Source organism: Paramisgurnus dabryanus, chromosome 21, assembly GCF_030506205.2.
Source record: "Paramisgurnus dabryanus chromosome 21, PD_genome_1.1, whole genome shotgun sequence".
In the NCBI taxonomy this organism is placed as follows: domain Eukaryota; kingdom Metazoa; phylum Chordata; class Actinopteri; order Cypriniformes; family Cobitidae; genus Paramisgurnus; species Paramisgurnus dabryanus.
Window position 1 is genome coordinate 26,270,183 of NC_133357.1, and position 26,554 is coordinate 26,296,736.

Here is a 26,554-nt window from a genome sequence, read left to right on the forward strand (position 1 = left end):
TGGACATTGACACAATTCTTATGAATCTTATTTTTACAGTTAGTAATGTATTATTAACATCCCATTAATTCCTATTCTATGTCGTCTATTTGAATGTAATGTCATAATATGTTAATATTTAGTATTTATTATCATTTGCATTTTTTGATGTGGCATGTGTCATGATTTTAATGATTTCATTTAATTGTTGTCTATTTAGAATGATTGTCTTTGCCAAATTTTCTTATTAATTTATTTAATATTGAAGTAGTTATTTAACATCCATATTTCATTTGAGTAGTGATTTGTTATATTTGCTTAATAATTAATATATATATTTTGACGTATATTTTTAACTTGATGTGATTTTAATACACAAATGTATTATTGTATGACACCCCATGTAATAATAAAGTGAAAATAAAAGTCTATATCTGATGCATTGCAGTTCTGTTTTTAATCTGTTAAACCTTAAAAAAGTCCTGAAAATTAAAAAGTGCATAAATAACCCTCCTGACTGCTGATAAATTTAAGGTTCTTTATAGCACCACTGCTGAGGTTCTATATAGAACCATGTTCTGCTATTGTTACAAGCTGAAGAACCCTAATTTGGTACTATTTAGAACCATTTTTTCTGTGTACTGTGTACCAGTTGTCTTACTGCAGTTTGTTGTATTTGTCTTTTAAAGCAGCAGACTGAGGAGGTTGTTCATCAGCATTAAATACTCCAGAAAACACACACAGACAACAGCTGCTGAAACCTTTCAACAACAAATACATTTTAACTTATAAATGTAAAGTCAATACAGAATGGCAATTCTTTTATATTATTATTTTATATTAACCTTTAACTTTTTTTAATAAAATAGTGTGTTTAATTAGCATGTTTTGGGGCAGCACAGTAGCTCAGTGGGTAGCACTGTTGCCTCACAGGAAGAAGGTCCCTGTGTCACAGTGGGTTTACTCTGGTTTCCTCCCACAGGCCAAAAACATGCAAAATGGAGATGCCAAATTGTCCCTCCCAAAACCTGTGCATAGATTAACTTGTGTATGGATTAAATGGGTCTCGCTATGACTGTAGCCATTTCCTTTTTGGGTACGCTAAATGGCGGTGCTGGCTAAGAGGTCAATGTTTCCTTTCAATGTTATAATCTCATAAAACAAGGAGTTGTTTATCCAGAACTGCATTAATATGATCACAAATATTACACACATTTACATCCAGGTAAAATTTAAAGAAAAACAATTATAGACTGGCTTTAAGGTCGTTTTTTTACTCAATTAAATGTACACAACACATCTTGAGATTCCGAGTGACTTATAAATGTACATTTACAAAATGGCCTAAAATATATGAACACAAATGTACAGTTACGTATATTCTTTGAGAACAAAAATCAACTGCACTGCAGGAGATAAAAATCTAAAATGTTAAGCTTAACTAGTGCTTTCCATTTTAATGTCCTGCTCAGATTAAGTTCCAACAAACTCCAAAACATTTTCTGAACAGCCAAAAGTTATAACTCAAGTTGTATATATAAAAAAAGTCAGTTTCCAAAACAAGGTTTATGACTGATTACAAGTTCTATCAATTCTTTCACTTGTGCACAATATTCATTTCTAAACTTACAAGTCTCTCTCTGTCTCTCTGTTGTTATGACTAATCTTTCCAAAATGTGGCCTTTTTCTAGCCCTTCTTCTAATGCTATTTCTTTCTCTTGCCCCTCTATAACTACAGGGCTGGACACTTTGTTGCCCCCTTCTACCTTCATAACCTATTCTTTGTTCTTCCCCATTGAGACTTTCTGAGTGATCACTTTGCTGAGGTTTAATACTGTGACCAATGCTTGGCCTCTCCCCATGAACCCAGGGTCCAGTAATGTCATTTGTAATTGGATGTTGTCTCATGGAAGACCTGTCGCATTCACTGTGCAAGTTAGGCCTCTGTAGCCGGGGAGTGTTTGGCCTAATTCGGCATCCTAGCGGAGTAGGGAGTAACGGACCCGATAGCCGTAAAGGGCGAATATTTGTCTGTCCGGGAGCTCGCTCAAAGTGCAGCAGAGGTTGCCACAAACTCTGAATCTCACAAGTATTTTGATGTTCTGGCTTATTAAATTGGCAAAGTGTGGTGACTGAATTGCTGGGAAAACCAGATGATTGCAATTCATGATGTTCCTCAAAACTATCACGGTTTTGAGGTGAACGCCTTCTCTGACCACGATAATTAGGAGATGGTTCTTTTTGGCCCATAAACTGTTGTGGTGAGTCAAAGCGAGGTCCCCTCATTTGTGCCCTCATATCATGACCCCTTGCAAAATGTGTCTCTACATTTCCCCTATTTTGTCCTCTTAATCCTGATCGGTGAGGTCCTCTTGATTGACCTCTGATTTCTGGATGTCCATGGCCTTCAAACAGGCTATGTGATTCCTCACAAGTTGGCTTCTGAGAGTGTTTTGGCAAACATGTCTGGGTCCTGGAGTCTTCTGCATCCTCTCCAGATGGTTGGTCATGCTGAGGAACATGCCCTCTTGACCTTTTAGGATGCTTATGTGAAAAACCTCTGTAATCATGATGTCCTTCATTAAACTGTTCAAATGTTGCATAAACTTTTGTATTATTAAGATGTGGCCTATTGGATTCCCTGTTGTCAAACGGTTCATTGTTAAACTGTCTAGGCACGGCAAAGCGTTTGGGGGAATTACAGTGTGACAGCTGTGCATCTCTGTTGTTAAACTGCCCTTCAGATGGCTCTTCGAGAGTCATGGGGCCTGTGACGCCATGCCTTATCTGACCTGAACTGCTGTGACTGTCCAAGCCATGCTGAAACGGACCGGACCGTGAAGACTGAATGGATTGAGAGGGTACAGAAGTACTCGTGTTGGAGTTCTTGGGCTGACCAAATTTTCCCATGGACAGAGGCTCTCTTGAAGGTTTGCTTTTATCAAAACATAAAGTGTTTAATGCCTGAGGTTGAAAATGCTCTTGAGGATGAAGAATTCTGAAATTGTCCCTATCTCCAGGACCTAAGAGTGACCCTCTTTGCTGAAACTGAGAAGACTCATCTCCCTGAAATCTTTGTCCCTTAACGTAAGGTTGACCTTTATTCTGTTGGAAACTAAAGATTTCTGGTTCTTGAACATTGCATTCCTGTGACTGGGGTGGCCTGGATTGTTTACTTCCTTGATGTACAAGATTTGTCCTCTCCGGTGTTAATATTTTTCTTCTAATGTGATTAGGATACATTTGCTTTTCAGACTTGTCAAGCTCACAAGTAGTAAATCCTTCCTGCTTGTCAGACAATTTTAACTGTTTGCTGCGGTCTGCCTCGTGAAATGAAAACTCTCGTCTTTTTTTCCGAGTTAGTTCTTCTGAGTTAGATTCATTTTTGCACTTCAACTGGCTGTTGTTGGAATGTGGAAAGTCTCTATGTTGTGACTGGAAAGATCTTTGTGGGCAATCCCCTAAACTGGATAAATTGTTTTTCTTTTGCATTGATGGTGGACCTCGCTCTTGATTCATATGGTTTGAATCAGAAAAACGAGCTGTTTGGTTACAAGGTGGCTGTCTAGATGGTGCTTCCATTTCAATGTATTGACTCGCTGAATCCAGGTGAGGAACATCTATCTGTATTTGAGGTGGTGCAGTGTTGTTTAAAGGCTGGGCAGTTTTTACATTCTGCATAAAGGGTGATGACAGTGACGCTCCTTGTTCAGAGGAGCAGTCAATTTTGCTGAGGGGCAAATTATTTATCTTCATTTCAGAATGACTAGAAAACAACTGATTTCTCCCAAATGCATTATCATTTTGAGAATCGTCCCCAAGGATTTGGCATGTGGCAGGGGTCTGGCTGCTTCCTTTCTGGTGCTTTGGATTTGAAAAGTCACATTGCTGACCTTCTACAACTTGTTTCTTCCTAAAACAAACAGTCTCGTCAAGCATTTCATTGCTGCCTGGACCCTGCACACAATCATGCCCTGAAGGTCCGGAATAATGCACTGATGGTCTGGGTTGTTGCTGGTCAGTTCTTTGTGACTGGTCATTGTCATCCCGAGAAGTACGCTCTCTCCGGCTTGAGTGTGATCTTGTGGAATGTTCACTTCTCCTCTTATACGGAGAGTCTCTGTGATGATGACGACTTGTTCTCGATGATGTTGACCTTTTTCTGTCACTGCGACTTTGCCTAGACAGATGCTTTGAAGAGCGTCTACTCATGTGGTCTTTGTCTAGATCATCCTTTAGGTCTTTACTTTTATGTGGCGCTCTTGAGGACGCTCTATCGCGGTGGTGGGACCTGCGTTCATGACTTGACCTCTTCTCTGATGATCTTCTGTCTCTTGTTCTGCTAGAATACTCTGAGCGGGAACCTGTAGTGTTCTGCAAATGTTCAGTTTTACGGTCTGGTGACCCTTCATTTGCTAATGTTTTGTCATATTCCAAATTCTCCTTTTTGCTGGTTGCAGATGTGTCTAAGACTTCAGTCTGGTTCTCTTCTGTGTTTAATAATGGCTGTGCTGCAATTTTGACTTCAGAAGCATCCTCGACATCTTTGCTTGTTTCTTGACAGATCCATGGATCCCTAAAGCTATTAATTGTCGTAGGATAGGGCAGGTTTTCCATTTCGCCATCTTCATCTCTGCCAAAATTTGGAGGTGGTGACATCAGAGCATGAGAAACAGAGAAATGGGCCATAGACACACCAATCGCTTCTTTCTGTAGACGAAGCGTTTCGGTCTGTTCCTCGAGCTGCCTTTTCTGTTCCTCAATTTGCCTATTTAACTCTTCAAGAATTTTCTGCTGCTCAGACAGATTTGTATCTGAAGTGCTTGCCTGTTCACAGATGGTGAACGTATTGTGAGTTAGGACATTACCTGTAAGGTAACTTTGCATTTCTTCAAACACAGTCTCATCCTCTGGATCATAGGCTACATCGCTGTTCGCTATCAAGTTGTCTTGTGTATTTGTAGCTTTTGATGCTTTGGGTAGATTATTTTTGGCACTACCACCTTTGTCAACTGCATTGTACTCCTCCTCTGGGTCATATGGTCTATCATCATCATCAGCAGCAGCCAATGTAGTTGGAACGTTACAATCCAGAACATCATATGGAAGAGCTGGATCATACTCCTCAGGATCGTAAGGCCTATCATCACTTAACTCCACTGAGTTTACTGCTTCTTTACACGTCTGTTGAAAGTGTTGAACCTTATCTGTTGAGAGGCTCATTTCACACTCTTTGACAGCAGGGTTTTGTGTTCTTTGACCAAATAATGTGCTCAGTATCGTCTGAAGTGGGGTGGAACCGGTGGCGTCTCTGGGTGGGTCAGCACTGATGGGTTTTTGGAGAGATGCACTAGAGTGAGTAGATGGGCCAGACTGAGAAATGGAGGAGTACAACGGACCTGGTGACACAAACAAAGATGAAGGTCCACGAAGGTTTGGCAAGGTTTTGGCAAGGGCATCGGGATCACAAGTCGTAGTGTTATGTTGTCCAATGTCAACTTTTAGAGCCTTCAACGAGGTAGGATTATTTGCTTCCTTACTATCCGAACGGATCAACACCCTGGATTTCTTCTCACCAACCTCCTGTAGGAATGCCTCAAGACGCTTTGGTTTCTGACAGACCACCAACCCTATTAAAAGATTGGGGTGATTCTGTTCAAGCCCTAACAGAAGTGGAAACAAATGTTAACTATCTTAATCTTTATCACCTTCTCATGTGATGTAAACAGATTATTAATTATTTACCTGGTCCCTCTATAGGCAGAAACGCAGCAGGGATGGACTGTTTTGCACACAGAGGAATGAGGTAAAGATCTTTAATGCGTTTACAAATGTTAGAAACGACACCAAATCTCCTTCGACTGTTGAAATAGGAGAACAGAGAAACATATGCAACCTCTTCTTCTTCAGATGATGGATGGAAGCGAATCAATGACATCTCCTGTATTGAAAATAAACACAATAAATTCCATTAAGGACATTACTTGTACTTGACCATGTGTAAGGTGTATAAGGACACTTATGCATTAAAGTTTCACAACATAACTTTGGCTTATCCATCAATATCTGTGGTCGAACCATAAAATGACTTCACGTGTTCTGTGCTGATGTTGCTGTCCTGCGTGGATAAATTTGCTGATTGGAGGCACACAAATGATACCTTTGTGACAGCAGAGCATATCTGATGAGCGAAAATGCAGCAATTCCCCCATGAGTTCTTAACTCTTTCACTGCCATTGACGAGATATCTCGTCAATTAAGAGAAAACGCTTCCCCGCCAATGACGAGATTTTCCGTCTTTCCGCAATACCGCTATTATCCACCAGGTGGCGCCCTTCCGCAAATTTTTAAACCCGGAAGTATTGCCCGATGGCAAGCGGCTGCATGTCCGTGTCTGTTTTAAAGATCGCTCTGAATGGGATCTCTATGAAAAGTCCGTCACAAAAATTGAATTATCTCTGCTTTTTGCTCAAAATGTGGTGTTTTTGCAGAAACCTACCCATATTCAAAAGCTGATTACAAAAGAACCACTGAAGGTAGGATGAAACGTTTTTTTTTTTGTTTGAAAGCAGAGGGTCTGTTCTTTCATTTGGTATATTGTATGTTTATATATTTAAAGAAGAACATTTTCTGGAAGGCATTATACTTTGGTGAAAATCATGAAAAACGCTGGCGGGCAACTTTTTTAAAAACGCTGGCGGTGAAAGAGTTAAGGATGTCAAGAGCCTGAAACATCGGTAGTATTTCAAAGGGGACTGTAGAGCCTTATTCTGTGTCCATGCTTTACATTCCACATTAGCTCAGACCTGATGGCTTACAACTCTGATGTGTAATGTTGTGACCACTGGTGGCTTGTGACTGCTCATCCGAGGGGTGCAAATTTAAAATCTGTATTCGGAGTGTCATGTGTGTTTCTTGCGTTTTCAAAACATGTGTTTGTTGCGTCATGTGAACCATGTTCATCACGTGTTTTGTCATAATAAGTGCCTGCTGCACACGCGTCAAAACCGTTTATGATAAAAGAGACGGTCACGTTCACAAAATACACGCAAGACACTCACTTAACAGTAAACTCTGATTACGCATGAGATTATGCGAGAATCTGGCAAACGCGAGCGTCTCTTTTATCATAAACCTTTTAGACGCATCTGCAGCAGGCACTCATTTTGACAAGACACGTGGTGCACATAGGTTCACTTGGCGCACAGAACACATATTTTGAAATTACGAACCACACACATGATGGGCTACATACATGCTGTGACGAACTTCGCATCACGCGACCTCGGAAAAAGAAGTCACTGGCAGCCACTGGTTGAAATTAAGAACCACTTTTATATTGGCAGTGTCATTATTAACATTATTATGACTGTGACTTTGGGTAAATATTGTTCTCAACCTAATGATTGTTATATATGCTCCACGTTTGATGACTTTATGTAAAACTAAACCCATTACTAGTCAATGGCCTTGTCAAAATACCAATCTCTCTGTGTTTGTGTGTCTGCCCTGCTGTAATGTTTGTCTCTGCACTGTTGTGCTTTATTACGAGCCACAGATAGCTCGACTCCCCAACACCATTCGTCCATGTGATTTAATAGCTAAGATATCACAACAGGTCATAATATATGCAGGTCATTAATATAATATATACAGGTCATTCATTTTGTAGATTACCATCTGGTTAAGACAAAAGCACAGTTTTGGACTTACCTTGGCCTCAGATGTCTTTATCAGCTCAACATATTCCCACACTGTTTGTGGCAATATCCTGCCACCAATTAGGATAGTATCTGGTAGGTCCTAAAAACAAACATAGATACATGTAATAAACACTGTACTGATGATTTAATGGTAATACTTAATGTTACATAGGCTTAACCACAACTACATTGGTTAACTAAAAATTAAAACATTTTGTGTGTCTGTTATCATAAGATGAACTAACAAAACTAACGTAAAACAAAAACAAACTAACCATGAACAAACAATAAACAACTGTATTTAGGGGTGTGCCGGTTTCAGAATTGTTATGACGTGAGTCAAATGTGACGGTTCGTCACATAACCGTCGGTGGGGGGCGTTTTGCTCGTTTAAATGCTCGTGGATGGACGGGAAAGTGTCATTTTACCATAAAATCATGAATGTGATGCCGTGTGTTTTAAACAGTAATAACTTTGAACAATTTAACAGAAATCAATGAAATATTAAAAAAACACACTGTTGCCAGAAGACTGCGCTGTCACTCTCTGCCCAGCATAAATTAATCCTCTATCTATCATCTATTTTAATAATCTACAGAGAAACAGATTTGTGCATTGGGCTTTTTATGTCTGTAATTGTGTCTACATCTGTCATTACACGGACCAGAACAGCACGAAAACAATGTGGATTAAAAGCGTATTGAAGAGGTTTTGCTCATAAATGCAGGTAATAGAAAGTAATGTGAACTTGAGATTGTTATTAAACGCAGCCGGTGTAAAAGTACAATGGCCACGCGCAGCAAACGCTCTCCGCAGACGCGCTGCACAGTGCTCACCCGGCGTTTGAATAAACTAGACACTGATTAGCTACTTGCTCTACGTTTCTTTAAAATTAACAGCAAGACAACTAGCAGTGAATGTGCGTTCAGGAGAGTTAGTAGATTAGCATGGGAGGATTTGATCTTGAAAAGCGGAGTGAACGCCTTTCCGCGGTTAAAACAACATTCCTTCTCATGGTCATTCATGTTTATTTGATGCTATAAATTAACTAGAAGGAAGAGATGATTTGAAAGGCGAGACTTTGTTTAATATGTTTAATCCCAAAAGTAACCGAAAAGTAACCTGGTCTGTCCTGTATGTCAGCGCGTTGTCAGTGTCTGCTCCGCTCTGTATTTTTCACTGCGTGAGAACGTGAGGGGGCGTGTAACACAGACTGTTAACAATTGTTTTTAATTAGTATTTAAAAATTCTTTATGATAAAATTTTTAAAAAAAAATATTTTAATAACACGGTTTTGGCGGTTATAGAGTTCTAATGACGGTGTTCAACTATAACCGTCGGTCTCACGGTTATATAATGACCGTCACAGCCCTAACTGTATTTAACTCTTTTGCCGCCACTGACGAGATAACTCATCAATTAAGAGAAAACGCTTCCCTGCCATTGACGAGAATTTCCGCCTTTCCGCAATACAGCTATTGTCCACCAGGTTATACAACCCGGAAGTAGCGCCTCACGTGAAAGAGAAAGAACTCTGTGTATGTTTTAAAGATCGCTCTGCTTCTGATCTCTATCAAAAGTCCTTCACAAAAATGGAATTATCTCAGCTTTTTGCTCAAAATTGTTTTTTTTTTAAGAAACCTACCCATATTTGAGAGGTGATAAAAAGAGAATTAATGAAGGTAGGATGAAACGTTTTTTTTTTTTTTGAAAGCAGAGGGTCTGTTCTTTTATTTGATATATTGTTTGTTTATATATCTAAAGAGGAACATTTTCTGGAAGGCATTAAACTTTTGTGAAAATCATTAAAAATGCTGGCGCTGGCTGGCAACTTTTTTTTTAAAACGCTGGCGGGGAAAAAGTTAACTAACAAAGTAAAATGATATTGCTCATTGTTAGTACATGTTAGCTGATGCATTCACTAATCTAAGTGAATGAGAGTGTACTGTAAAGTCTTACAGATGTTATAATATTTAAATACACCATAGTATGATTAAAAGAGCTTAACCTCTTTTAGAAAGTCAGGGGATCCTGAGATTAAATATCCTTTGGTTACAAATTTGGCCACGGTTGGCATGTTGAGAAAACCCTTCCATAAAGGCTCCTGCTTAGATAAAAACTGCTTTGTCCCTTTGTCAGATGGTGTATGAGACTCCATCAGCCTGAAAAGAGTGACAAAAAAGTGATGTGTATGGCTCACAGGTTATTTGCAATAAACAGAGTAACGAAAAGTCTGTGACTGCATGCTCACCTTGTGCTTGAGCCATATGAAGCAGACAGCCCCGATGCTGATGAAGGTTTCATAAGAATGGATTTTGGCACAAGGGGCGGGACCACCCTTGTCTCTTTAAGCGGTTCTTTTAAGTGCTGCCCTGGGGTTGAAAGTTGTGATTGCGGTGAGACAAACTTTGGGTCAGGATTCGATGGCAGAAGATGTCTGAATTGTGCTGTACGAGGATCTCTTCTTGAGAGGGACACGACTGGAGTTGACGGGATCAAAACAGGAGTGCAGTCCACTGACGGAGTGTGTGTTTCAGGGTCGTCTGCACTGGGAGATGCTGGGGACTCTGATATACTGGAAACTTCTGCAGCAGGTGGAGACGCTTCATCTTTCATTTGAACAACCGACAATGATTTCTCTTCTGTCTTATCCTTTGTCATCTCAGTGTTTGGATTCTTGGTTTCAGCTTCCCCATCAGTGGATACTTGTCCTATTTGTAATAAATTCAAATGTAGCAAATGAAAAAGAGCAGCAGTGCACACAACATTTTAGTCCATTACTTGTTTACGTTTTTACTCTGGCCTCTCAGACCTTTTGGTCTTTAATCATTTGCAAAAGGGTCATGATTTGTGACCCTTAATATACAATGGACAGTATACATCAATGCATTAATGTAGTTGTCTCAAACTACACAGTAAAGTACCAGCAATCCTGTTTATACTTCTGCACAGTTTATGGATAAGTTCATCGCATGTGCCAAACCCTAAGAAGTATGATGAACATCTGACACATACAGCAGCGAAAATAAGTATTTGACACATCAGCATTTTTATCAGTAAGGGGATTTCTAAGTGGGCTATTCACACAAAAATTCCACCAGATGTAGCCATCAAGCCAAATATTGAATTCATACAAAGAAATCAGAACATTTAAGTATACAAGTTGAGTCGTCATAAATAAAGTGAAATGACACAAGGAATAAGTATTGAACACATGAGGAGAACAAGGTGCAAAATGACATAGAAAGACAGGAGATCACATGAAATCTGTCAGTATTAGGAGCGAAACCCTGCCCCCTATCAGTACTAATTGATATCAGCTGCTTTAGTCCTAATTGATGGCCTATAAAGGCTTCTCATTACCCAGGAGGCACACAGGAAAGACTTCATGATGGGTAAAAGCAAAGAACTTGCTCAAGATCTGCGTAATCTTATCGTTGAATGGGGGAATATTTCCAGAATGCTGAATGTTCCTGTGAGCACTGTGGGGGCCATTATCCGGAAATGGAAATAGCATCACTTCAAGTTTGAGGGTTGAAGCATTATGGTTTGGGGCTGCTTTTCAGCAAGTTGTACTGGCAGACTTTATATTATTGAAGGCAGGATGAATGGAGAAATGTCCCGGGACATTCTGGATAAAAATCTGTTGCCATCTACCTGAAAGCTGAAAATTAAAAGAGGTTGGACAAACACAAGGCCAAGGAAACAATGAAGTGGTTTCAAAGAAAGAAAATCAAGTTGCTTGGCCCAGTCAATCACCTGACCTATATCCCATAGAAAATCTATGGAAAGAACTGAAGATTAAAGTTCATAAAAGAGGCCGAAGGAACCTTCAAGATTTAAAGACCATTTGTGTGGAAGAATGGGCCAGAATCTCTCCTGAGCAATGCAGACGACTGGTCTCTCCATACAGGAGGCATCTAGAAGCTGTAATCACCAACAAAGGCTTTTCTACAAAGTATTAAATAAAGTGTGTTCAATACTTATTCCCAGTGTCATTTCACTTTATTATGGCTCAACTTGTATACTTAAATGTTCTGATTTCTTTGTATGAATTCAATATTTGGCTTGATGGCAACATCTGGTGGAAATTTTGTGTCAGTAGCCCACTTAGAAATCCCCTTACTGATAAAGATGCTGATGTGCCAAATACTTATTTTCCCTGCTGTATCTTTCATTATCTTTATCATAACCGTGTTATCTTAACTGAGGAAAGTTTTTTAAACACTGACAACATTTTTAGCATCATTAGGTGCATGATTTTACAAAGGTAATGAATTTTAATATTTTAAACTAAATATAAAGTAAATTTTAAAACAGAGATCTTTAGAAGGCATACCTGTACATATCCTGCAATTGAGGTCAAACAGATGGCATTTATGTTCTGATGTTGTGTCCTTCAGCATCCCACAAATCATGTCTGGGGCACCCGAGTTTAATTTCTTCGCTTCGGTCTGCTTTCGCCGGGATGGACATGATTTCTCATACTAAGACACAGAGGAAAGAGCAGACTCTTCAGATGAGCAGAAATGGCACCAATTTCGTGGAGGAAAACAAATCTCACACAGTTAAAGTGAGCAGAGGGCGATGGACTTTAACTCTTTCGCCGCCGTTGACGAGTTAACTCATCAGTTAAAAGAAAATGCTCCCCTGCCAATGACAATTTTTTCCGGCAATCCGTATTTCCGCTATTATCCACCAAGTGGTGCTCTTACCCAACTTATCCTTATCCAAACCTGAAAGTATTCCCTAATGCTGCATTTACACCAACCGCGGTAAGGGCGTGAAGCGCGAGTGATTTCAATGTTAAGTCAATGTGAAGACGCGTTGACACGCGTCAGGAGGTCCCGCGGCGCGGAAGAGGCGTTCGGCGCGGCGCGGAAGACGCGTTTCCGCCTCTTTCGCGCGTGAAGCTCGGGCGAAAGGCGCGAATTGAGCGTTGTGCGCGGTACGCGCGGTAAGCGCAAATTGTGCTTTTTGTGCATCTTGCGGTTCACGCGAATTTGCGGCTGACGCCCGAGTTGAAAAATTTGAACTTTGGCGGAATTTCGCGCCGCGTTAACCAATCAGGAGCCTGCTTGCTGCTGTGGTGGCAGCCCCGCCCGGAGTCACTCACTCAAGCAGTCACTCGAAGCTATATGACACAAGTTGTTATTTCTATAGTGGAGACAGGAATAAAAAGGACCTCGCTTGGAAGAGTGTCAGTAAGGACTTTGGCCAACTTGGTAAGTTGTAATACACGCTTCACTTTTGAGTCACGTGACGTTTATCTACCCGCGCCGTTTATTTTTCCCCATAGTAAGGTTACCCAATACAAAACTGGTAACTCTCTTGATAAATGCACAAGTAACATCAGTCATCTTGCAAACAGACACTCGCACAGCAGTTGCCCCTCCCACAAGAAGCGGATTTTGCTTCGGACGTGCGTCAAATGCTTGCTTTTTCCGCGCGTCTACTCCGCTCTACACGCGCGAATGCATCCAAATTGTTCAAGCGGCAAACCACGCGCGGTAGACGCGATTTTGACGCCCAAACCGCGTTTGGTGTAAACTCAGCATTAGAGCAAACAGTTCAAACTCTGTGTATGTTTTGAGGATTGCTCTGAATCTGATCTCTATCAAAAGTCTTTCACAAAATGCAATATTTGGTATTTATAAAGAAACCTACCCATATTTGAAAGGTGATAAAAAATAAATAAATAAGGTAGGATGAAATGTTTTTTTATTGTATGCTTATATATGTAAAGAAGAACATTTTCTGGAAGGCATTAAACTTTTGTAAAAATCATAAAAAAATGCTGGCACTGGCTGGCAACTTTGTTTTTTAAATGCAGGCGTCAATGCTTTTGTATAAAGATTTTGATTCCCTGAAACATCACATTGGTAAGCAAGCAACTACTATAAGTGTGGACTCACTGAGTTAGTGATGCCGCTCTTCACATGGACGGCAGGAGCTTCCTCCACCCGCATGGCAGGAGCTTCCTCCACCCGCATGGCAGGAGCTTCCTCCACCCGCATGGCAGGAGCTTCCTCCACCCGCATGGCAGGAGCTTCCTCCACCCGCATGGCAGGAGCTTCCTCCACCCGCATGGCAGGAGCTTCCTCCACCCGCATGGCAGGAGCTTCCTCCACCCGCATGGCAGGAGCTTTCTCCACCCGCATGGCAGCAGCTTCCTCCACCCGCATGGCAGCAGCTTCCTCCACCCGCATGGCAGCAGCTTCCTCCACCCGCATGGCAGGAGCTTTCTCCACCCGCATGGCAGAAGCTTCCTCCACCTCAACCTGTACGGCAGGAGCTTCCTCCACCTGCAAGGCAGGAGCTTCCTCCACCTGCACGGCAGGAGCTTCCTCCACCTGCACGGCAGGAGCTTCCTCCACCTGCACGGGGTCAGATTCCTCCTCTACAGACATCTGATGATCCTCTAAAGAGTCGCCAGCAGTGTCCTGTTTAAAAAGCTCAGTGGTTGAAACACTTTACATAAAGAAAATAACTAGACAAGCATGCTTTACAAGGTGTCTAGAGTTTACCTCAACAGATTTTATGTCCTTTTCACTTAAATGAATGACTTTCATTGGAGAAATTTCTCCTTTCAAAAGCTGATGACATAGCTCCTAAAACACGAGTCAGAAGAAGAGTCAGAAAAAGATTCAAATCTTAATCTAAATTAAACTTCATTTTTAGAATTCAGTGCTAAAAGAATGACCTTGTTTTTGGGGTTTTTCAGGTTACGCAGGAGATGTTGGCATTTGTTCTTGTATACGTCATCTGTGGTGTAACACATATTAAACACTTCTTTCTCTATGTTCACAGACAGTTTTCCCACTTCACACCCAGAAGTGTCCAAATGATCACTGTTTTTTATCCTGGTGATGAAAAGGGATATTAAACATTTAGTACTTATATTCATTTGGAACGATAGGACAGTTGTGAACGCTTTGTGCCACATGCTAAACTAGTGATTCCCATCCAGGGCTACGCAAAAAGATTACAATTTTGGTTTGATGTCAATCGTTACATTTTAATTGACCTGCCCATTGTAAAAAATGACTGAAAGTACACATGTCCACGTGTGTATCGCTGTCTGTACGGGTTTGGCTAAACAAGATTAAAATAGGGCTCTAAAGCTATTTCATGCATTCTGAATGATTAAGGGGCCGATCACACCAAACGCGTTTATGGCAGTTGCAGGCGTCTTTTTTGAATGATATTCTATGGGTAGGAAGCGTTCGCGCGTTATTGCACGCCGAATGCCTTGCGGTGTAGCGTGACAACTGGATGTAGCGTGAAATGGATAAAAAAAAAACGGATTACATGTGGTTTTTGGCCGTTCACACGTTCTAAATTTGATTGGATTCCTATCTGATATGCACCAAAATCGGATTTGGACTGAAAGTGTGAACAAGGTCTAAGTCACCTCTTCCTGCATCGGCTGCCTGTGAGATTCTTGATAGAGCTTGAATTTTGAAAATTAGCTTCTGCTTAAGTTAAATTCGAGGTTTTACAACTTTGAGTAGCATGTTGCTTAAAATAATGCACACCTTAGCTGGTATCGCGGCTAATGTCGAATAATTCAAAGGACCGAAGTAATTTATTCTGCTTATACCACGGTTACCACAAACATTGCTCTGGTGCCTATTTTAAAGAAATTTTAAAGGTTAGGTGTGTGGTTTAAAAAAAATAATCAACACCCATGGAACATTTCTCAGCCAATAAGAATCAAGCATTCAACAGACCCGTGGTATAAATAAATACAATTAAATACAAACAGTTGTAAAGCAGGATAAAACCTTGTATGTGGTTCCTTCACTTCATGTTTTTAGAGATTAAAGCTTAAACAAGAGTCTTTAGTTTTTATTCTTCCTGATACTTTTACTTTTTTAATACTCAAGTACAATTTTAATGTGGTACTTTTTACTTTTACTCAAGTATGATTCTAGCCTGATACTTTTACTTTTAATTGAGTAAAATTTACACTCCATACTTGTACTTTCACTCGAGTAACATTTTTGAGTACTTTTTACACCCCTGATCCAAACAACTGTAAACCTCCGTCACCACAACGAAAGGCCCGCCTTTCCCCTCATTCGATTGGACAATGGAACAGAGGTGTAAAAAGTACTCAAAAATGTTACTGAATCGATTTCAGACAGTCATTTTAATGGGACACGCGATTAATTGTTATAGCCCTATCTGTTTTTTTTAAAAAGCAGTGCGTCGGGCCTTGTGTTTCCAAGCCTTGCGTTTGGTGTGATTAGCCCCTAACACTGTTTAAAAGTTGGATTCCTCATGCTAAACATAGGCAAAGAGTCAAAAAAGTATTTCTTCCTCAGGGTTCTTACAAGTTTGTTCTAAAACAAGAAATTAATATGTAAAAATCTTGCTTTATTCATTTTATGGGCAATTTTCACCTACACGTCAACTAGAGAGAGTGCCAGAAAGAGCAAGCCTATAAGCGTCATCACACCTCATTTGAGAAGAAGTTGTCGACAGCATTGCGAGTGCCAATTTGGTTTAGACCAAGAACCTACAGTGTGTTTTCGGAACACTGCAGGAAGTAAAATAGAAGTCCTTATATGGGCACTTTGCCCAGCTCAGGTTTATTCAGAAAGAATTGCTAGAGCTGATTTGTCTTTTATAATTCTGATAAAACTAAAGACTCTTTGGATGCAATACGTACTATAGATACTTCCTTTGTAAATTTATACAGGTTTGTAACAACATGAGAGTGAGAAAATGATGACAGAATTTGTGTTTTTGGGCGAACTATCCCTTTAATAACTATAAATAATGTCAATAATAATCTTTCCCACTGCATAGCAGTTTCAAATATTGTAAAAATATATTTGCAAAGTTCTTAATATGATCATATATTTTGCATTATATGATGTCTTTTGAAAAACTATGACACTAATATTCCAACCGTCCAATCAAATCTTTCATTTGGCTTTAAGTGACATTCTTTTTAATTATGCAACAACATTATTAATATTAAGAAGAAAATAACAATAATACTTTTCATAAAGTTATTTAAGACACAATTTCAATCAGCATATATTCAGGAAAGATGTTTTGATAGGGGCGCACTGCTTGGTCCAAAAAAGGTGTAGAACCACTGATCTAGTTAAACTCTCGATTACAAAGATAGTTTAACTATTCATCTTCCAGAATTATCAAGTAGCATTTCATATTTTATTTGTCTTATTATTTAGTAGACAGACTGAGCGACTTTAGGCTACAATAATTTCAATTAATTTAAACCATATTATATAAAGCCCCACTCCCTCACTAATCTTAAAGTACTGCAGTACCCCGGTTTGCCTGTAGGTGCTCCCCAAGCAAAAACATGAAACTATGTTTATGATTTCAGATACTGTTGGCCCAACATCTGAGCTTTGAAAATGAATAGAAAGAGAGTGTTTCGATTTATAAATCCTGGCAGGTCTGCATATTTTATTAAGCTTATAAACTAAATCTAAAGAGTATGCGTTTGTAATTAATTTCTAATTCCTTCTCTCACCCATAAAGCAAAACTTCGGTCAGTGAGCGGCGAATCTTCTGTCTGATCTGGAGAGGACTGGAGGGAGGGACCGTGGCACGTTCATCCGGGACGGGAAGGACATCTGGAGGTTTGTTGTCTTCAGTAGCTAATGTTGTGTTTTGTTTACTTTTACTAAGACCTCCTCTAAGGTTTTCCAGCCGTGGAGAGCCTGGCATGGTTTTCCTGGCTCTTCCTGGAGTGGATTTCTTGATCACTGGGGCAACAGGTATCTTTTCAGCAGATTGATTGACTAATATCAGATCTGATGGTTTGCTCTGTGTGTCGGTACTCTGCTCTTCTTTGTCTTTAATGGCTGTAAGAAAATGTAAAAAACGCATGTTACTTATTTTTATACTGTTTCTTACATTTTACACACACAACCTTGGCATAAGAAAAATATGTATCAGTGTTATTGCAGCTTTTTATATCTTTTTATATCATGGGACTGTTAAATGCTTTATTCTACTTATGTATATTACAAATGATTGACTTTTTAAATTGGTTCAAACATATAAGGCTGAACAATACTACTAACTTGTTGCATGTGATTCTGCTGTTTTGTTATACGTGTGTGTGTGCTGAAGCAGGAGCTTTTGACACATTTTGTTTATATGTTTCACTTTACATCACAATGCACATTGTTCAGAGCACACTGTTGACACAGCTCTTTAAAGCAAGCCGCGAAAATGGTTTTAGCTCACTCCTATGAAGTGGCAATTTAAACATACTATAATAAATGATCTATAGTGTATTTTTAAGCTGAAACATCACATACACACTCTGGGGACTTATTTGAAGGATGCTTCACATTGCCCTCACATGCTTAGGTGCCAGTTTAACCTCATTCACACAGCACCATTGATCCCGGAAAAGTCCTATAAAATTTCCATTGGGCCTTCTGTGTAAACGCAAACATGTCCCATAATTGTTTGAGGGGATCTAGTAACATTGTCGTAAGATTTACAGATCGCATCCTGTTTGAACAAAAGGCAGAAACAATGACGTAAGGGGCGTGCCACAGTCATTGAAACAAAAAGTTGACACAGGGGTAAATTAAATAAAGATTAACATTCACGACGAGAAATGTCTGCAAACTGGACTAAAGCAGAGATCATTCAACAGCGTGACAGAACAGTACATCAAATGCTACTTTATGATCTTATTATAAACAAAAATGTACTAACAAGTGCAGGGCTTAAAATATGTCACGTATCTTTACGGGATGTGTTTGAATGCATGCACAGATTCTGGAAAATCATTGACAATGTGAATGAACTAAAATCAAATGATCACCGACAAATCCATGGACGCATTTTCAATGTATATCTCTGTGTAGAAAGGGCTTTTGTTGGGTGAAACAGCACGGTAGTCTGCATGAATAGATAGGATTTCTGATCCCGGGCTGAAAGCATTGTGTTATGAGTTTGCTAGAGAACCACTGATTCGCTCCTAACTTTTAATTTCCCACTCGCTCCTCAGAGTCTAAACGCAACTCAATGCTTCTTTAAGCGATGTTATATTTAAAAGGAAATGACGCAATTTACGTGTATATTTACAGCTGGTCTATTCGCACTGAATTAGTATTACCTGAGGTAATTTCTCCGTACCTTTTTACAGAAGGAAAAAGTCGCCGTAATCTTTACTTACATTGTCCATAATGATTACTGACATGGAGCATTCGGATGGGACTAAAATCACTGAGAAGCTCTGATAAAAATTGCTTTACCCCACCTCCATACGTAAAACTAATCCTGTCCGAATAGTACTTAAGTCTAGTTTTGCTATTTCTGAGTCTATTATATGTACAAGAGTGGGGTACACACGTTTTTAGAAGAGCTACGGTTGTAGCCGAATACCATATCTTTGACTCCTGCATGTGACAGACTCAGTCCTGCTTGCAATGATTATACTGTAGCTGTAATACTGTATGTGAATATAACCCATTGACAACAGTTGGGTCCCCAAAGCACCTGTTACCAGTTCAAAATATTCCTCATGAAATAAACACACTTTAATATGTCCCTGTTATTAAATATGTTTGCAAGTGATGTGGTATAATGATGTGGTATAACTGTATTTATAAAGCACTCTGAACAATGTGCATTGTGATGTAAACTGAAACATATTCATCAAAATGGTTTATAATTCATATCTGAACAGTATTACACTTAGGAAAAATATTTTCATTTTGGGTAATGCAATTCCAGCCTCTATAGCTGCATTTATGGCAAGAACAGGTTTATCTACACAAGTAAGGGTTAGGGGAATATCAATTCAGCATCTCTAATTCACATAACCTGCACGTTCACCTAACATTCATCTAACCTGCGGGAGGATTTTGAGGTGTGCAACATTTCTGGAATCTCTTGGAGAGCACAAAAGTTTTCAGTTGTCTGCTTTAAGCGATTTTGTCTACATCATCATCATCATGTGACACGCAAACTGTCCTCTTCTGCATCATCAGACAATCGCATAGCTCGAAATCTTCCTGACTAACCAATTCTGACATGCCCCCCGAAAACTGCAACCAACAAATGTTTGCATAACTATGCATAAATACTGAAATGATAGAAGACAAAAAGACAAGTGGCATCTACACTCTTTGTTGACTTTAGGAACAGATTGCCAGACCTCTTACAAGAAACTAAGATCAATTTTAGTCTGTGTGTGTGTGTGCGCATGTGCATGTATGTGTGTTTGCAAGGCAAGAGGAATGTGTTTAGTATTATAAGTATGCTTCTTATTTACCCTTAAGAAATAAGTATTTAAATATAAAGAAGCTTTTTTTATTATGCACCATTTTTAGCTTAAAATTAAGTTAGGCTGTCTAAAGTCCAAGACACACTTCAGGATCTGGGCACTCCTATAAGATCATTACCTTGTGCGAAATGGATTGTTTAAATTTTGGAACGACAAGCATGTAGAATGTCAATGATGACACCTATTAGGGTGACCACCCGTCCCACGTAGCGCATGAACACACAGCGTTTGAAGCCCAATGTGAAGATTTTTTAGGCTATGTCCACACGAAGCGGGTGCATTCCCTATCCAATCATTTTTTTCCCTTGCTCTAAAAAAATAATCCGTAAACACGAAACCACTGAAACCGACTGAAAGCGGTGTAGTATATATGCCAGACCAGTATGGGACGCTGTAATTCTGCCACAGATATACACTATACACGGAGAAGAAGACTTTGAGCATGCGCATAACCAACGTATGGTGTTGTCCATTATCGCTTGTTGGTCACCACAATTGCATAGAAGCAATAGATTTTGCTGTAATAAACCTTGTAGGCTTTAGTAGCTTCTGTAGCACGAACACAACCACATAGTCCGCCGTTATTGTTGTTGCTGTTACGTGTGACGCTTCCGACACGTGATGTGATGACGTTTTCGCTTCACAAAATATACGGATTGGCTGTACAGACGAAACCGCAAGGGTGTCGGTTTCCCATTTTTTTCCACTTTAGGACCCGGTTTCAAAAAATTGCAGATTCAGTCTCCCAAACGCCGGATCCGTGTGGATGAAACGCCAATACGATAACAAATTTATACGTATACAGTGATACGCGTCTCCGTGTGGACAGCCTCTTAAAGAGTGCTGGCGTCTGTTGTTCGCAGCTTCTCAGTATCTCTATAATTTCGCTGCTGCTTTTAGGTAATTTTAGCTCGTTTTAGTATGTTTTTCTTTCTTAGTCTGTTAAAATTTTGTTTGGCATGGGCTGCTAAGTTACCTCGCGTAGTGTTTTCGGGCAGATTCTTCGGGATGAAGCTCAGATATTCCATCTCGCAGCTGAAGAACCTAAACGGTGCCGTTATTCCAGCTTGCATTGAAGTCATTAAAGAAGCTGGACTTCTGCGCCGACCACGATATATCCATAGAAGCTCCCATCGAAAGTTTATGTACCATCGATCCTCTGCATTGGCTATTTTTATCTATCTGGACCGATGTTGCACGCCTGTTGCGTCATCAGAGCAATGTTTCTCCTGGCATTAACAATGGAAACACTGCGAGAATCCTGCACTCTGAACCAGACGGAAAACGCGGAGTGGATTTTAGTCTTCTACGGCATTTACAAAGATCTACCACAATACCGACGATGAAAATCGAACTTTTTAATGCACAGTCCCTTACAAATAAGGCATCCCTTATACAAGATCACATCATGGATAATGGCTTAGATCTTATGTGCATAACAGAAACATGGTATCAGCCGGATGTCTATTCTGCACTAAATGAAGCTTGTCCCTATGGATATAGGTAACTGGAGAAAGCCCGCAGCACTGGCCGTGGTGGAGTCTTAGCAATATTTTACCGACAAAATGTGAAGTTGTCACCTCTTGCTCTGCCTATAATGTCCTCATTTGAATGTATTGGTTTTAAGTGTAATTTACATCCCCTTTGACAATACTCCTCATCTATCGCCCCCCCCCAAACAAAACGCGGGCTTCATCACAGTTTTACATGACCTTCTTACAACAGTTTGCACTACCTCCACCAATGTTGTAATACTTGGAGATTTTAATATTCATGTAGACACCCCTTCGTGTCCTTTTGCTGCTGAGTTTTTACAAATGCTGGACTGTCTTAATCTCAAACAACATGTTGATGTCCCTACGCATAACAGGGGGCATATTTTGGACTTGGTCAAAAAGTGGACACCATTCGTTCTTCTCTACTCTGCTCCACTGTTGTATGCACACAGACTGCAGATATACATTTTGGAAATACACAATTTTTCAAATATTTTTCTGATGTCTCACAGCAAGAGGTTGAGGAAACTATCAGGAAGATGAAATCCTCCACCTGTGAATTGGACTCTTTTCCCACAGTGCTAATAAAATCAAACCTCTGGGCCATCAGTCCATTGATTACTAAGGCTATAAACCTTTCCTTTCAGGCAGGCCATGTTCCGGTCACATTAAAAACAGCTGTCATTAGACCGCTCCTCAAGAAACCTTCACTAGATCCAGAGGTTCTTACGAACTACAGACCTATTTCCAACCTGCCTTTTCTTTCCAAAGTACTGGAAAAAGCGGCGGCTGCACAACTACAGGCTCGCTTAAAACATTATAATTTATTTGAGAAATTCCAATATTGTTTCCGCTCCTGCCACAGCACGGAAACAGCATTGGTTAGGGTCACAAATGACCTGCTAATGACAGCCGATGCTGGCTTCCATCTCTTCTAATCCTTCTGGATCTGACAGCAGCCTTTGATACTGTTGACCATACCATACTTCTGCACCGTTTACGAACTACATGCGGTCTCTCTGACGTGGTTTTTGATTGCAAATCCTATCTCACCGCCAGAACTGAGCATGTTGCTCTGGGAAAGGTTAAATCCCGTACATATGAAGTCACCTGCGGTTTTCCACAAGGCTTGGTGCTTGGACCCATCTTGTTTATTCTTTATATGCTTCCCCTTGGTCGTATCATCAGCCGACATGAAATTTAATTTCATTGCTATGCTGATGATACGCACCTCAACCTGAATACAAACTCAAATACATATGCTGCTATGTCATCTTCCACATTGAATACCTGTCTGGAGGAGATAAAGGCGTGGATGCAGCAAAACTTTTTACAGTTAAACAGCTCAAAGACTGAAGCAATTCTTATCGGCACCCCCCATCAGGTGAGGACAGCTCTTCTTACCAGCATTACTTTCTCAAACCAGGATATTCTACTCTCAACATCGGTTTCCAACTTGGGTGTTATTATGGATTCCAATTAGACCTTCGAGGCTCATGTCAACAACATCTGTAAAACTTCTTATTTCCATCTAAGAAGTATTGCCAAGCTTCGTCCCATGCTCACTCTCGCAGATGCTGAAAGGCTTGTCCATGCCTTTGTTTCCTCCAGACTGGACTATTGCAATGCATTGCTCATTGGGATCCCTGCCAAAAGTTGTCAGAAATTACAGGACATCCAAAACAGTGCTGCTAGAATTCTGATGAGGGTGCGAAAATATGACCATATTACCCCCATCCTTAAAACACTCCATTGGCTACCGGTTACATTCAGGATTGAGTATAAGGTCTCTCTGCTTACCTAAAAGTGTATTCATGGAGATGCACCCTCCTATCTGAAGGAACTTCTTACCCCACAATCCTCTACTCATTCTCTCTGCTCTGCTACGAGGGGGGATCTTAAAACTACCTAGGACAAAGCTCCGTACTATGGGAGATTGGGCTTTTTGCACAGCTGCTCCCAGATTATGGAATGCCTTACCTGTTCACCCGAGGATACTACAGACTTTAAATTCTTTTAAAAATGGACTAAAAACCTATCTTTTTAAAATGGCATTAGAGTAATACTGCATCACGATTAAGTTTTATGTCTTTATGTGTGTTAGTTTTTAAATTTTCTTTGATTTGTTTTAACTTGTAGCACTTTGAGATGTTTGACTTAACATATAAAGTGCGTTATAAATAAAATGTATTATTATTATTATTATTATTCATGTGTACCGCAAATTGAGACTCTCACGCATAATCAATGCTTTCTCAAAAAAAGTTTATATCCTCGAGCCCCAGGCAGCCAAACGAACATTACTTAAGAGTTCAGGCTCGCTCGCCACCCGGTACTCGCACGCTACTGTTGCCCCTCGGTTGAACTGCTGACTAGGTTGTCAACTTTTTCGTTGTTGTCATGACAGCGCAGTCAGTGCGCAGGCAGCCACGGACATGCATAACTTTTAGATGTGTGCTTTCCAATTTGAAAAATGGCACCGCCTTCATCAATTAAAATGAGAAGGTGTTGGTGCAAGACTGGGAAAATAAATATTTGTGGATGAACAGTTTTTTTTCCTGTGCCTGACTTTACTAACATGCAAGTTCACCATCCTTCCTCCCCCTTCTCGTTCCGTGAACCTCTGGAGTTGTGAGTTAAGACTTATTTTACTGTTCCTGTGTTGTTGAGCAACTACAATTCCTGTTAATCCTATCATTTTATATAATTTATTTAAAGTGAATAAATAGTAATGAAAAATAAATGACATTAAAATAGCTAAAGTAAATCGTAAGTGTTAAGGGCTTGTTATAGTTGTGCGTAGGTCCTACGGCATAGCCGCGACAGCGTAGGTTTCCGCTTCGGTTTTCATTTATACTATTGCGTTGTCCTCTGCGTCGACGTGCAAACACTCCCGCAAACCGCTGGTAGGCAGTATCCAGGCGTGTAACCACAGTAGCAGCACGACCGTCAGAGAAGAAGAAGCTTGGCAAGTTAACCCACAAACGAAGAAGAAATAGCATCTTGTGTATAATTTGAGAAGACCAGAAATGATGGAAGTAAATAAACAGCGACTTTTGTTGCAGTTTGAGTTAAATCACTCCTCAACTTGGCTCATCTTTGTTTTCACCGTCACAAACGGAAATACCTATGACGCAGTTTTTTTACCTGACGGGAGGGGTTCTGATGGACCAATCACTGCGCTTGCGGTCCGCTGAGCTACGCACAGGCTACGGATAGCCTACGCACGACTATAAATCGCCCTTAAGTGCATCTGTCAATTCATTGAATGTTCAAAATATTATGAATCTTTATTTAGAAACAAAATACACATTGTTTGGCCTATTCATGAGCATACATCAGCAATTACACATGTTTAGGGGAATAGGGCATTATAAATATGGCATGTAAGATGGTATGTGCTAGAAATGGGGAAACCAATATCAATAGGTCTGCCCATGTGTTGGGGGCACCGCCACGCCAGGGAGTGTCCCACATTGTCCCTCAGAAACATACCCCTTGTCCCCCCTTGGGCTTATTAGCAGGTGGTCACCCTAACACCTATTGAATTGGAGGCTTTGACCGCTGTGTCACATGTTAGCACAACATCACCAGCATGCGCTACTGCTAAACAAATACTGGTACGTAGGTCGTAGCAGCAAACACACTGTGCGTTGGTCATTGTATTATAATTTAACATAACATGACGAAACATAATATAGTTTTTATTTAATGGATTCATGGGTGTTAAGAACTATTCCTGGAGATAAACAAGGGGTGTAAACACTTTAAAGTGGATGGGAAAGCATCTGCATGGCTCATGCATTAGCCTAAATTATGTAAACTTAATGATGGACTACACAGATGCAGATGTCATCTTTCACTTAATGTACAAATCTTGTGCTTTGACATTCGCTCTGCTATGAGCTGTGGAATCTAAATGAACTTGAAAAATGAGCATAATAACAGATTAAAAGACAGAGTCACAGTAATTTTCGTATGAGATTTAAATAGGACTAAAGCAATCACGAATTCAGATTGGGGAATACATAACAATAACAATCTTTAGTGGGGTTGGGCAGAAATTTTGGCAGACTAAAGCCTAAGAAAAGGGCTACTGTACCTGAGATTTAACCCTGATATTATACAAACTGTGCAGCCTGTATTATTTGCGAAGCATACTCACCGGCACAGAGCCCGGTCCGTGGCTGGGAGAGGGCTGTGTCTGGAGGAAAAAGGAGACAGACAGTGGGTGTTGTTTGTGTGGTGAAAAGCAAAGACTCTGACTGCAATTTTTATGTGAATCATCTTTTCTGATCCACTGGTGTAAATATATTATATAAATATATATAAAATATATATATTAAATATAATTCAGATAGGCTTCTGGGAATCTTGATTACCAGGGGCAAAAAGTGGCTGCTCACAACGTACTGTGTTTTAGGGCCCCTTGGTAGCTCAGGGTCAAACGCAATTGTCTAGTAGGGCTCTAGAGTGCGACCAATTTGGTCGCACATGCGACCTAATTTCTCAATGGTGCGACTTAAAAAAATATCAGGTCGCACTAGTGCGACCAGGAGTTCGAGGGAAAAAAGCCATGGTCCAGATCTACGTATGTGTACATTTAAAAATGCGTGTGCACTCCAGTCAGAGAGAGAGAGAGAGAGAGAGAGAGAGAGAGAGAGAGAGAGAGAGAGAGAGAGAGAGAGAGAGAGAGAGAGAGAGAGAGAGAGAGAGAGAGAGAGAGAGAGAGAGAGAGAGAGAGAGAGAGAGAGAGAGAGAGAGATGAGTCCGTCAGATAAACAGTTGTGGATGTAGCCGCGGATGATAAGAGAAGAGGGAAAGAACGATTGACAACTTTTTCGTTAAGAATGTTAAGTTAATGCCTGATCCGTCCGAAGATCATAACCAATGCTCTCTGACATCAACCTCCCGTCACATCAGGTCCGAACCCGAAGACGGAATTAGGTAATGAGCCTCTTACAATCGAGCCAGAGCATAATTCTTTTGAAGAAAATTATTTGAACGTAACCCCGAACAGCAATGTCGCGTGCCGTGTGCCAAATTTATAGAAAAAAGCCAGGAGTCAGGACCGCTGT

General features: G+C 40.2%; 1 protein-coding gene across 3 annotated transcripts in view; it reads right to left on the reverse strand.

The window, feature by feature from the left end:
* Positions 1 to 1,237: 1,237 nt before the first annotated feature.
* LOC135775873 (death-inducer obliterator 1) overlaps positions 1,238 to 26,554 on the reverse strand; it is a 53,550-nt gene continuing 28,233 nt past the window's right edge. The window contains exons 7-18 of one of the 3 annotated variants that reach the window (XM_065286432.2): positions 25,642 to 25,680; positions 17,200 to 17,533; positions 14,386 to 14,545; positions 14,210 to 14,293; positions 14,036 to 14,125; positions 13,598 to 13,987; positions 12,022 to 12,169; positions 9,934 to 10,393; positions 9,691 to 9,844; positions 7,693 to 7,782; positions 5,725 to 5,920; positions 1,238 to 5,642 (exon numbers count right to left, since the gene is read on the reverse strand). In XM_065286432.2, coding sequence (XP_065142504.1) covers positions 1,606 to 5,642; positions 5,725 to 5,920; positions 7,693 to 7,782; positions 9,691 to 9,844; positions 9,934 to 10,393; positions 12,022 to 12,169; positions 13,598 to 13,987; positions 14,036 to 14,125; positions 14,210 to 14,293; positions 14,386 to 14,545; positions 17,200 to 17,533; positions 25,642 to 25,680 — 6,182 coding nt within the window. In that variant the 3' untranslated portion in view covers positions 1,238 to 1,605. Of the gene's footprint in view, positions 5,643 to 5,724; positions 5,921 to 7,692; positions 7,783 to 9,690; positions 9,845 to 9,933; positions 10,394 to 12,021; positions 12,170 to 13,597; positions 14,126 to 14,209; positions 14,294 to 14,385; positions 14,546 to 17,199; positions 17,534 to 25,641; positions 25,681 to 26,554 lie in introns of all 3 variants that reach the window. The other 2 variants (XM_065286430.2, XM_065286431.2) reach the window with 2 other exon arrangements.